Source organism: Salmo salar, chromosome ssa07, assembly GCF_905237065.1.
Source record: "Salmo salar chromosome ssa07, Ssal_v3.1, whole genome shotgun sequence".
Lineage (NCBI taxonomy): Eukaryota > Metazoa > Chordata > Actinopteri > Salmoniformes > Salmonidae > Salmo > Salmo salar.
The window spans coordinates 34,160,453-34,173,881 of NC_059448.1; the positions used below are offsets into that span (position 1 = coordinate 34,160,453).

General features: G+C 41.0%; 1 protein-coding gene across 1 annotated transcript in view; it reads left to right on the forward strand.

Annotated features, from left to right (window-relative positions):
• LOC106609087 (lysine-specific demethylase 5A) overlaps window positions 1-13,429 on the forward strand; it is a 93,585-nt gene that overhangs the window by 35,072 nt on the left and 45,084 nt on the right. The window contains exons 7-8 of the mRNA XM_045722508.1: window positions 9,593-9,687; window positions 9,935-10,102. Coding sequence (XP_045578464.1) covers window positions 9,593-9,687; window positions 9,935-10,102 — 263 coding nt within the window. The remainder of the gene's footprint in view (window positions 1-9,592; window positions 9,688-9,934; window positions 10,103-13,429) is intronic.

Sequence of the window (13,429 nt, forward strand, 5' to 3'; positions counted from 1 at the left end):
AATTCGAAGAACACCATACATCCATGAAGCACAGGGGTGGCAACATCATGTTGTGGGGTTGCTTTGCTGCAGGAGGGACTGGTGCACTTCACAAAATAGATGGCATCATGAGGGAGAGAAATGATGTGGATATATTGAAGCAACATCTCAAGACATCAGTCAGGAAGTTAAAGCTTGGTCGCAAATGGGTCTTCCAAATGAACAATGACCACAAGCGTACTTACGAAGTTGTTGCAAAATGGCTTTAGGACAACAAAGTCAAGGTATTGGAGTGGCCATCACAAAGCCCTGACCTCAATTCTATAGAAAATTTGTGGGCAGAACTGAAAAAGCGTGTGTGAGCAAGGAGGCCTACAAACCTGACTCAGTTTCACCCAACTTATTGTGGGAAGCTTGTGGAAGGCTACCCAAAACATTTGACCCAAGTTAAACAATTTAAAGGCAATGCTACCAAATACTAATTGAGTGTATGTAAACTTCTGACCCACTGGGAATGTAATGAAAGAAATAAAAGCTGAAGTAAATCATTCTCTACTATTATTCTGACATTTCACGTTAAAATAGTGGTTATCCTGACTGACCGAAGACAGGGAATTTATACAAGAATTAAATGTCAGGAATTGTGAAACTGAGTTTAAATGTATTTGTGTATGTAATCTTCTGACTTCAACTGTGTGCATGTATGTACTAGAGGTCGACCGATTAACCTCTCTAGGGGAGGTGAGACGAAGTCGTCCCACACTATTCAACAGCCAGTGACAAATCAGAGCGCCAAATTTAAAACCACAAAATGTCATCATTCAAAGTTCTCAAACAGGATTATTTTACACCATTTTATAGATACACTTCTCCTGAATCGAACCACGTTGTCCGATTTCCAAAAGGCTTTACAGCGAAAGCAAAACATTAGATTATGTTAGGAGAGTACATAGACACAAAAAACCACACAGCCATTTCCAAGCAACTAGCATGCATCACAAATACCCAAAACGCAGCTAAATACAGCACAAACCTTTGATGATCTTCATCAGATGACACTCCTAGGACATTATGTTATACAATACATGCATGTTTTGTTCAATCAAGTTCATATTTATATCAAAAACCAGCTTTTTACATTAGCATGTGATGTTCAGAACTAGCATACCCACTGAAAACTTCCGGTGAATTTACTAAATTACTCACGATAAACGTTGACAAAATACATAACAATTATTTTAAGAATTATAGATACAGAACTCATTTATGCAATCGCTATGTCCGATTTTTAAATAGCTTTTCGGCGAAAGCACATTTTGCAATATTCTGAGTACATAGCTTGGCCATCACAGCTAGCTAATTTGACACCCACCAAGTTTGGGACAACCTAAACTCAGAATTACTATTAGAAAAATTGGATTACCTTTGCTGTTCTTCGTCAGAATGCACTCCCAGGACTTCTACTTCAACAACAAATCTTGTTTTGGTTCCAAATAATCCATAGTTATATCCAAATACCGCCGTTTTGTTTGTGTGTACAGGTCAATATCTGAAGGGTAACGCGCGAGCGCATTTCGTGACAAAACATTTCAAAATATTCCATTACCGTACTTAGAAGCATGTCAAACGCTGTTTAACCTCTATGGGCTAGGCGGGACGAATTCGTCCCACCTACGTAACAGCCACTTGAAGCCTGTGGCGCGATTTTCAAAACCTTAAAAATCCTATTACTTCAATTTCTCAAACATATGACTATTTTACAGCTATTTAAAGACAAGACTCTCGTTAACCTCTATGGGCTAGCGTCCCACCCGTGGTGCACTCCATCAACAGCAGGTGCATTTCAAGAGCGGCAAATTTGAATCCAAATAAATGTCAAAATTCACATTTTTCAAACATACAACTATTTTACACCCTTTGAAAGATAAACATCTCCTTAATCTAACCACGTTTTACGATTTCAAAAAGGTTTTACGGCGAAAGCATAAATTTAGAGTATGTTAGGACAGTACATTTACAAGAGTTGTGTGTAATGTTTTGTCAATTCAAAGACAGGGTCACCAAAACCATAAAACCAGCTAAAATGATGCACTAACCTTTTACAATCTCCATCAGATGACACTCCTAGGACATTATGTTAGACAATGCATGCATTTTTAGTTCTATCAAGTTCATATTTATATCCAAAAACAGCGTTTTACTATGGCATTGATGTTGAGGAAATCGTTTCCCTCCAATAACCGGCAGTCAAGTCAGCACCACAAATTAAATAATTAAAATTAGAAAACATTGGTAAAATATTATATTGTCATTTAAAGAATTATAGATTTACATCTCTTGAACGTAGTCAACTTGCCAGATTTAAAAATAACCTTACTGGGAAATCACACTTTGCAATAATCTGAGCACTGCGCCCAGAAAAATACGCGTTGCGATACAGACTAGCCGTCATGTTGGGGAGATCTAAAATCGAAAATACTATGTAAATAATCCATTACCTTTGATTCTCTTCATCAGATGTCACTTCCAGGTATCACAGGTCCATAACGAATGTAGTTTTGTTCAAAAAAGCTCATCATTTATGTCCAAAAATCTCCGTCTTGTTAGCACATGATCTAAGCCCGCCGGACTTCACTTCATGAACGAGGGGAAAAAATATATTTACGTTCGTTCAAACATGTCAAACGTTGTATAGCATAAATCATTAGGGCCTTTTTTAACCAGAACATGAATAATATTCAAGGTGGACGAATGCATACTCTTTTATAACGTATTGGAACGAGGGTACCCAACATGAACTCGCGCCAGGTGTCTAATGGGCCATCATCGTTCCATGGCTCTTGTTCGGTCAGATCTCCCTCCAGAAGACTCAAAACACTTTGTAAAGGCTGGTGACATCTAGTGGAAGCAATAGGAAGTGCCAAAATATTCCTCAGCCCCTGTGTTTTTCAATGGCATAGGTTTAAAGGTAATACAACACATCAGGTATCCACTTCCTGTCAGAAAATGTCTCAGGGTTTTGCCTGCCAAATGAGTTCTGTTATACTCACAGACACCATTCATACAGTTTTAGAAACTTTAGGGTGTTTTCTATCCATATGTAATAAGTATATGCATATTCTAGTTACTGGGTAGGATTAGTAACCAGATTAAATCGGGTACATTTTTTTATCCAGCCGTGCAAATACTGCCCCCTAGCCCTAACAGGTTAATCTAACCACACTGTCCGATTTCAAAAAGGCTTTACAACGAAAGCAAAACATTAGATTATGTCAGCAGAGTACCAAGCCAGAAATAATCAGACACCCATTTTTCAAGCTAGCATATAATGTCACCAAAACCCAGAAGACAGCTAAATGCAGCACTCACCTTTGATGATCTTCATCAGATGACAACCCTAGGACATTATGTTATACAATACATGCATGTTTTGTTCAATCAAGTTCATATTTATATCAAAAACCAGCTTTTTACATTAGCATGTGACGTTCAGAACTAGCATACCCCCCGCAAACTTCCGGGGAATTCGCTAACATTTTACTAAATTACTCACGATAAACGTTCACAAAAAGCACAACAATTATTTTAAGAATTATAGATACAGACCTCCTCTATGCACTCGATATGTCCAATTTTAAAATAGCTTTTTGGTGAAAGCACATTTTGCAATATTCTGAGTACATAGCCCAGGCATCACGGGCTAGCTATTTAGACACCCGGCAAGTTTAGCACTCACCATAATCATATTTACTATTATAAAAGTTTGATTACCTTTTGTTGTCTTCGTTAGAATGCACTCCCAGGACTGCTACTTCAATAACAAATGTTGGTTTGGTCCAAAATAATCCATCGTTATATCCGAATAGCGGCGTTTTGTTCGTGCGTTCCAGACACTATCCGAAATGGTAAAGAAGGGTCGTGCGCATGGCGCAATTCGTGACAAAAAAAATTCTAAATATTCCATTACCGTACTTCGAAGCATGTCAACCGCTGTTTAAAATCAATTTTTATGCCATTTTTCTCGTAGAAAAGCGATAATATTCCGACAGGGAATCTCCTTTTCGGCAAACAGAGGAAAAAATCACAAAGGCGGGGGCGGTCGGGTCACGCGCCTAAGCCCAGAGTCCCTTGATCGGCCACTTGAGAACGCGATAATGTGTTTCAGCCTGGGGCTGGGATGACGACATTCTGTTTTTTCCCGGGCTCTGAGCGCCTATGGACGACGTAGGAAGTGTCACGTTAGAGCAGAGATCCTTAGTAAAAGATAGAGATGGCAAAGAAGTTCCAGAAATGGTCAGACAGGCCACTTCCTGTAAAGGAATCTCTCAGGTTTTGACCTGCCATTTGAGTTCTGTTATACTCACAGACACCATTCAAACAGTTTTAGAAACTTTAGGGTGTTTTCTATCCATATGTAATAAGTATATGCATATTCTAGTTACTGGGTAGGAGTGGTAACCAGATTAAATCGGGTATGTTTTTTATCCAGCCGTGTCAATACTGCCCCCTAGCCCTAACAGGTTAAAATCAGTTTTTTTTTATGCTCGTAAAATAGCGATAATATTCCAACCGGGCAACGTTGTATTCATTCAGAGAGAGAAAGAAAAACATGGAGAAGTCTCGTGATTGCGCATCTGTCTCACTGTCCCCAGAGACAGCAGACACCCCATTCCACTTTCTGGCGGCTTTAGAGAGCCAATGGAAGCCTTAGAAAGTGTCACGTTACAGCACAGATGCTGTATTTTTGATAGAGATGCAACAGAAGGACTACAAATTGTCAGACAGGGCACTTCCTGTATGGAATCTTCTCAGGTTTTGGCCTGCCATATGAGTTCTGTTATACACACAGACACTATTCAAACAGTTTTAGAAACTTTAGAGTGTTTTCTATCCAAATCTACAAATTATATGCATATTCTAGTTTCTTGGCAAGAGTAGTAACCAGATACGTTTTTTATCCGGCCGTGAAAATACTGCCCCCTATACCACAACAGGTTAATCGGAATGGCCGATTTAATGAGGTACAATTTCAAGTTTTCAATACAATCGGAAATCGGCATTTTTGGACACCGATCACGGCCGATTACATTGCACTCTTCGAGGAGACTGCGTGGCCGGCTGACCTGTTTTGCGAGTGCAGCAAGGAGCCAAGGTAAGGTGCTAGCTAGCATTAAACGTTCACATGGTTGATATTACTAGTTTACCAAGCTTGTCCTGCTTTGCATATAATCGATGTGGTGCCTGTTAATTTATCCTTGAATCATAGCCTACTTTGCCAAACGGGTGGTTTGACAAGTGCATTCGCAAAAAAAGCACTGTCGTTGCACCAATGTGTACCTAACCATAAACATCAACGCCTTTCTTAAATCAATACACAAGTATATATTTTTAAACCTGCGGATTTAGTTAATATTGCCTGCTAACATGAATTTCTTTTAACCAGGGAAATTGTGTCACTTCTCTTGCGTTCTGTGCAACAGAGTCAGGGTATATGCAGCAGTTTGGGCCGCCTGGCTCGTTGCGAACTGTGTGAAGACTATTTCTTCCTAACATACAGCCAACTTCACCAAACAGGGGATGATTTAACAAAAGCGCATTTGTGAAAAAAGCACAATTGTTGCACGAATGTACCTAACCATAAACATCAATGCCTTTCTTAAAATCCATACACAGAAGTATATTTTATTAAACCTGCATATTTAGTTGAAAGAAAGCGGGCAATATTTACATTTACATTTAAGTCATTTAGCAGACGCTCTTATCCAGAGCGACTTACAAATTGGTGCATTCACCTTATGATATCCAGCGGAACAACCACTTTAGAATAGTGCATCTAAATCTTTTAAGGGGGGGGGTTAGAAGGATTACTTTATCCTATCCTAGGTATTCCTTAAAGAGGTGGGGTTTCAGGTGTCTCCGGAAGGTGGTGATTGACTCCGCTGTCCTGGCGTCGTGAGGGAGCTTGTTCCACCATTGGGGTGCCAGAGCAGCGAACAGTTTTGACTGGACTGAGCGGGAACTGTGCTTCCTCAGAGGTAGGGGGGCCAGCAGGCCAGAGGTGGATGAACGCAGTGCCCTTGTTTGGGTGTAGGGCCTGATCAGAGCCTGAAGGTATGGAGGTGCCGTTCCCTTCACAGCTCCGTAGGCAATCACCATGGTCTTGTAGCGAATGCGAGCTTCAACTGGAAGCCAGTGGAGAGAGCGGAGGAGCGGGGTGACGTGAGAGAACTTGGGAAGGTTGAACACCAGACGGGCTGCGGCGTTCTGGATGAGTTGTAGGGGTTTAATGGCACAGGCAGGGAGCCCAGCCAACAGCGAGTTGCATTAATCCAGACGGGAGATGACAAGTGCCTGGATTAGGACCTGCGCCGCTTCCTGTGTGAGGCAGGGTCGTACTCTGCGAATGTTGTAGAGCATGAACCTACAGGATCGGGTCACCGCCTTGATGTTAGTGGAGAACGACAGGGTGTTGTCCAGGATCACGCCAAGGTTCTTAGCACTCTGGGAGGAGGACACAAGGGAGTTGTCAACCGTGATGGCGAGATCATGGAACGGGCAGTCCTTCCCCGGGAGGAAGAGCAGCTCCGTCTTGCCGAGGTTCAGCTTGAGGTGGTGATCCGTCATCCACACTGATATGTCTGACAGATATTGAGACAATATTAAGTGGGCAATACAAAGTTAGCGGGCAATATTAAACTAGGGTAATTGTGTCACTTCTCTTGCGTTCATTGCACGCAGTGTCGGTATATGCAACAGTTTTTGGCCGCCTGGCTTGTTGTGAACTAATTTGCCAGAATCTTACGTAATTATGACATAACATTGAAGGTTGTGCAATGTAACAGGAATATTTAGACTTATGGATGCCACCCGTTAGATAAAATACGGAAAGGTTCCGTATTTCACAAAGAATAAATGTTTTGTTTTCGAAATGATAGTTTCCGTATTTGACCATATTAATGACCTAAGGCTCGTATTTGTGTGTTATTTAAGTCTATGTTTTGATAGAGCAGTCTGACTGAGCGGTGGTAGGCAGCAGCAGGCTCGTAAGCATTCATTCAAACAGCACTTTCGTGCGTTTGCCAGCAGCTCTTCGCTGTGCTTCAAGCCTATCAACTCCCGACCTAGTTAGTGGGGTGTGCGCTAATAGCGTTTCAATCGGTGACTCACTCGCTCTGAGGACTTGAAGTAGTTGTTCCCCTTGCTCTGCAAGGGCCGCGGATTTTGTGGAGCGATGGGTAACGATGCTTCAAGGGTAGCTGTTGTCGATGTGTTCCTGGTTCAAGCCCAGGTAGGGCCGAGGAGAGGGACGGAAGCTATATTGTTACACTGGCAATACTAAAGTGCCTATAAGAACATCCAATAGTCAAAGGTATCTGAAATACAAATGGTATAGAGAGAATAACTATAATAACTACAACCTATAACTTCTTACATGGGAATATTGAAGACTCATGTTAAAAGGAACCACCAGCTTTTTTATGTTCTCATGTTCTGAGCAAGAAACTTGCACATATTGCATTTTTACTTCTCCAACACTTTTTTTTTGTTGGCATTATTAAACCTAATTGAACATATTTGATTATTTATTTGAGGCTAAATTGATTTTATTGATGTATTATATTAAGTAAAAATAAAAGTCTTCATTCACTATTGTTGTAATTGTCATTATTATAAATACATTTTAAACAATCGTCCAATTAATCGGTATCGGCTTTCTGGTCCACCAATAATCGGTATCGTCGTTGAAAAATCATAATCGGTCGACCTCTAGTATGTACAGGCATTGCAATCTATTGCCCTGGTCACATCTACAGTCCTCATGCCTCCTTGCAGCATGCCTAAGGCACATTCACGCAGATGAGCAAGGACCCTGGGCATCTTTCTTTTAATGTTTTCCAGAGTCAGTAGAAAGGCCTCTTTAGTGTCCTAAGTCTCCATAACTGTGACCTTAATTGCCTACCGTCTGTCAGCTGCTAGTGTCTTAACGACCGTTCCACAGGTGCATGTTCATTGAACAAGCATGGGAAACGGTGTTTACACCCTTCACATTGAAGATCTGTGAAGTTATTTGGATTTTTATGAATTATCTTCGAAAGACAGGGTCCTGAAAAAGTGACGTTTCTTTTGGCTGTGTGCTTAGGGTCGTTGTCCTGTTGGAAGGTGAACCTTCGCCCCAGTCTGAGGTCTTGAGCTCTTTGAAGCAGGTTTCTAAGAAACTCTGTACTTTGCCTTAATCCTGACTAGTCACCCAGCCCCTGCCACTGAAAAACATCCCCACAGCATGATGCTGCCACCATGCTTCACCGTAGGGATAGATCCAGGTTTCCTCCAGACGTGATGCTTGGCATTCAGGCCAAGGAGTTCAATCTTGTTTTCATTAGACAAGAGAATCTCGTTTCTCATGATCTGAGAGTCTTTAGGTGCCTTTTGGCAAACTCCAAGCGGGCTGTCAGGTGGCTTCTGTCTGGCCACTCTACCATAAAGGCCTGATTGGTGAGTACTGCAGAGATGGTTGTCCTTCTGGAAGGTTCTCCCATCTCCACAGAGGAGCTCTGTCATTGACCATTGGGTTCTTGGTCACCTCCCTGACCAAGGCCCTTCTCCCTGATTGCTCAGTTTGGCCAGGTGGCCAGCTCTAGGAGGAGTCTTGGTGGTTCCAAACTTATTCCATTTAAGAATGATTGAGGCCACTGTGTTCTTGGGGACCTTCAATGCTGCAGAAATGTTTTGGTACCCTTCCCCAGATCTGTGCCTCAACACAATCATGTCTCGGAGCTCTACGGGCAATTCCTTCGACCTTATGGCTTGGTTTTTTTCTCTGACATGCACTGTCAACTGTGGGACCTTTTTATATAGAAAGGTATGTGCATTTCCAAATCATGTCCAATCAATTGAATTTACCACAGGTGGACTCCAATCAAGTTGTAGAAACATCTCAAGCATGATCAATGGAAACAGGATGCACCTGAGCTCAATTTCTCATAGCAAAGGGTCTGAATACTTACATAAATAAGGTATTCGTTTTTTTTAGTTTTTTTTATAAATATAGTCATTCCAAAACCTGTTTTTTCATTTTGGGGTATTGTGTGTAGATTGATTTTTTTATTTTTATTTATTTAAGTATTTCAGCAGTGCTTAAAGCACCAGAGAAGCTCAGTGCATATGTGGATTTCATTCAAATACAGGGAGTGTCTATACACGTAAAAGTACACAGTTTAAAAAGGTTGAAGGATAAGACTACTCTCGGTCGACCAAGATTTTCAATTATATCTAATCATGTTTACATAAGATGTTGAATACATGGGGCAATTATTTACATCTTGACATGCTGTAAAATCTTAGTTTTTTAACAGTTCCAATTTTTTGCCCCTCATTACCTTAATTACAATGATACTCTCCTCACTGTGTTCCTTGGCTGAACTAATTGCACTGTTTGTCTACTTCCTGAAGAAGGCACTGTGTGCCGAAATGTTGGTTGCTATACCCATTAAATGTTTTGGAGCATAATTAGTGAGCAATGTTCTTTCTGTATTTTGGGGGAAAATGCATGTTGTGGAATGTCAATTCCCTCACCTCAGTATTGGAGCAATTCTGTTCTCTTGTGTTACATGAGAAGATGATGGGTTCAATAAGAAGCAGCGTCACCTGAAGGCACAGGCCTTCGCCATTAAGATGCGACCACGCAAAGAAACCCTGGAGGTCAACTTTGTGAGTATCACCAGTTAACTACCTCATTTGTGTCGGTCTAATATTCTATAATAAATCTAGATTTTTGTAGGTATGAGTTGATTTCAACTTTTCTTCACTGTCTGTGTTGTCCTGTTCTCACTCACTAGAGTGCTTAGAAACAAATGAATCACTAGTGGACAACAGCTCAAAACATGTTTTTAGTTTCATGGACCACTTTTTGAATGTAATCATTTGATTTATTATTTTTCTGTATTTCCTGTCCTAGATCCCCCAGATTGACCTGTACATGTGCCTGATGTGTGGGCGGGGCAATGAGGAGGACCGCCTCCTGCTGTGTGATGGCTGTGATGACAGCTACCACACCTTCTGTCTGATTCCGCCCCTACAGGATGTCCCTAAGGGGGACTGGCGATGCCCCAAGTGTGTTGCTGAGGTATGGAACTCTGGTGACCCTGCCACTACCCAATCCGAAGCTGATTCCTCACTTAACTTCTCTAGGGGGTGTGCGTCGCACCTGGCCAACATCCAGTGAAATTGCAGAGCGGGAAATTAAAAAATACTCAATTCAAATATTTAACATTCTTGAATATATGTGTTATACATCAAAATAAAGCTTAACTTCTTGTTAATCCAGCCGCCGTGTCAGATTTAAAAAAGGCTTTCCGGCGAAAGCAAACCATGCGATTATCTGAGGACAGCACTCAGCACACACACCATTACGTACAGTTAACAGCCAAGTAGATTAGTCACGAAAGTCAGAAATAGCAATAAAATGAATCACTTACCTTTCATCTTCATAAGGTTGCACTCACAAGACTCCATGTACACAATAAATGTTCGTTTTGTTCGATAAAGTCCCTCTTTATATCCAAAAACCTCAGTTTTGTTGCCGCGTTTTGTTCAGTAATCCAATGGCTCAAATGCGGTCACAAGAGGCAGACGAAAATTCCAAATAGTATACGTAAAGTTCGTAGAAACATGTCAAACGATGTTTATAATCAATCCTCAGGTTGTTTTTAGCCTTAATAATCGATAATATTTCAACCGGACAATAGCTTCGTCAATAAAAAAACAAAACAAGAAAGGCGCGCTCTCGGTTGCTCGCAGTAACCAGCTCTGAGGACATCCCAGGGTCCACTCACTCAATGTTGTCATTCGCCCTAATTTTTCACTTCCTGGATGGATTTTCCTCAGGTTTATGCCTGCCATTTCAGTTCTGTTATACTCAGACATTATTTTAACATTTTTTGAAACTTTAGTGTTTTCTATCCAAATCTACGAATTATATGCATATCCTAGCTTCTGGGCCTGAGTAGCAGGCAGTTTACTTTGGGCACGATTTTCATCCGGAGGTGAAAATGGTGCCCCCTACGGATGAAAATCGTGCCCCCTACCCTAGTGAGGTTAACCTGTTATGGCTAGGGGGCAGTATTTTCACGGCTGGATAAAAAACGTACCCGATTTAATCTGGTTACTACTCCTGCCCAGTAACTAGAATATGCATATAATTATTGGCTTTGGATAGAAAACACTCCAACGTTTCTAAAACTGTTTGAATGGTGTGCCTGAGTATAACAGAACTCATATGGCAGGCAAAAACCTGAGAACATTTCATGCAGGAAGTGGCCTGTCTGACAAGGTGTCGTTCTTCTTGTCTCTGTTTATTGAAGAGTGAGGATCTTAGCTGTCCCGTGACACTTCCTACGGCTGCCATAGGGTCTCAGAAGGCGGTAAAAAGCTGAATCGTGGCTTTGCAGGCTCTGGCTGAAAAAATGTAGCGCGTTTGGGTAGTGGCTGGTTACAGTACTGTGAGACTCAGGCTCGTGCCCGCGTCGACCGAAAGCTTTTACTTTCCTCTGTTTAGCTAAATGGACATTCCCGGTCGGAATATTATCGCTTTTTTACGAGAAAAATGGCATAAAAATGGATTTTAAACAGCGGTTGACATGCTTCGAAGTACGGTAATGGAATATTTAGATTTTTTTTGTCACGAATTGCGCCATGCGCGCGACCCTGATTTACCATTTCAGATAGTGTCTGGGACGCACGAACAAAACGCCGCTATTCGGATATAACGATGGATTATTTTGGACCAAACCAACATTTGTTATTGAAGTAGCAGTCCTGGGAGTGCATTCTGACGAAGACAACAAAAGGTAATCAAACTTTTATAATAGTAAATCTGATATTGGTGAGTGCTAAACTTGCCGGGTGTCTAAATAGCTAGCCCTGTGATGCCGGGCTATGTACTTAGAATATTGCAAAATGTGCTTTCACCAAAAAGCTATTTTAAAATCGGACATATCGAGTGCATAGAGGAGGTCTGTATCTATAATTCTTAAAATAATTGTTATGCTTTTTGTGAACGTTTATCGTGAGTAATTTAGTAAATTGTTAGCAAATTCCTCCAGAAGTTTGCGGGGGGGTATGCTAGTTCTGAACGTCACATGCTAATGTAAAAAGCTGTTTTTTTTATATAAATATGAACTTGATTGAACAAAACATGCATGTATTGTATAACATAATGTCCTAGGTGTGTCATCTGATGAAGATCATCAAAGGTTAGTGCTGCATTTAGCTGTCTTCTGGGTTTTTGTGACATTATATGCTAGCTTGAAAAATGGGTGTCTGATTATTTCTGGCTTGGTACTCTGCTGACATAATCTAATGTTTTGCTTTCGCTGTAAAGCCTTTTTGAAATCGGACAGTGTGGTTAGATAAAGGAGTCTTGTCTTTAAAATGCTGTGAAATAGTCATATGTTTAAAAAAGAAAGTTTTTGTATTTTTGAGGAATTTGTAATTCGCGCCACGCCTATCATTGGATATTGGAGCAGGTGTTCCGCTAGCGGAACGTCTAGATGTAAGAGGTTAAGAAACCCACGACAGCTAACTTGAATTTTCATGCCAGTCATGCATGTATTCTATATCAATGGAAGATTTTTGCAGAAGTTGTGAATTATAATAGATTTTTTGTGCGCTTTCGGAAAGTGTATCTCAAACAGCACACATCACATATAGTGCATAAATACATACAACAAAGTAAATCACAAGGACTATTACAACAAGACATGTGCATGCAGTTCACACCTGCCTACCACGTGTTATAATTTTGGCTCCGTATGAATAGGTTGTAGTGTTTGTTAAGCTGTGATGATATACAGAACCAGTCAAGTTTTGACACACCTACTCATTCAAGGGTTTTTCTATATTTTTACTATTTTCTACATTGTAGTGTAATGGTGAAGACATCAAAATTATGAAATAACACATGGAATCATGTACTAACCAAAAAAGTGTTAAACAAATCAACATATATTTGAGATTCTTCAAATTGCCACCCTTTGTCTTGATGACAGCTTTGCACACTTTTGGCGTTCTCTCACCCAGCTTCTTGAGGTAGTCACCTGGAATGCTTCAAGTAACAGACACATCTCAACATCAACTGTTCAGAGGAGGCTGCGTGAATCAGGCCTTCAGGGTCGAATTGCTGCAAAGAAACTACTACTAAAGGACACCAATAAGAAGAAGAAGAGACTTGCTTGGGCCAAGAAATACGAGCAATGGACAATCGACCGGTGGAAAACTGTCCTTTTGGTCTGAGTCCAAATTTCATATTTGTAGTTCCAACTGCCGTGTCTTTCAGACGCAGAGTAGGTGAGCGGATAATCTCCGCATGTGTGGTTCTCTATTTAACCAGAATGGCTACCACAGCATTCTGCAGCGATATGCCGTCCCATCTGCTTTGCGCTTAGTGGGACTA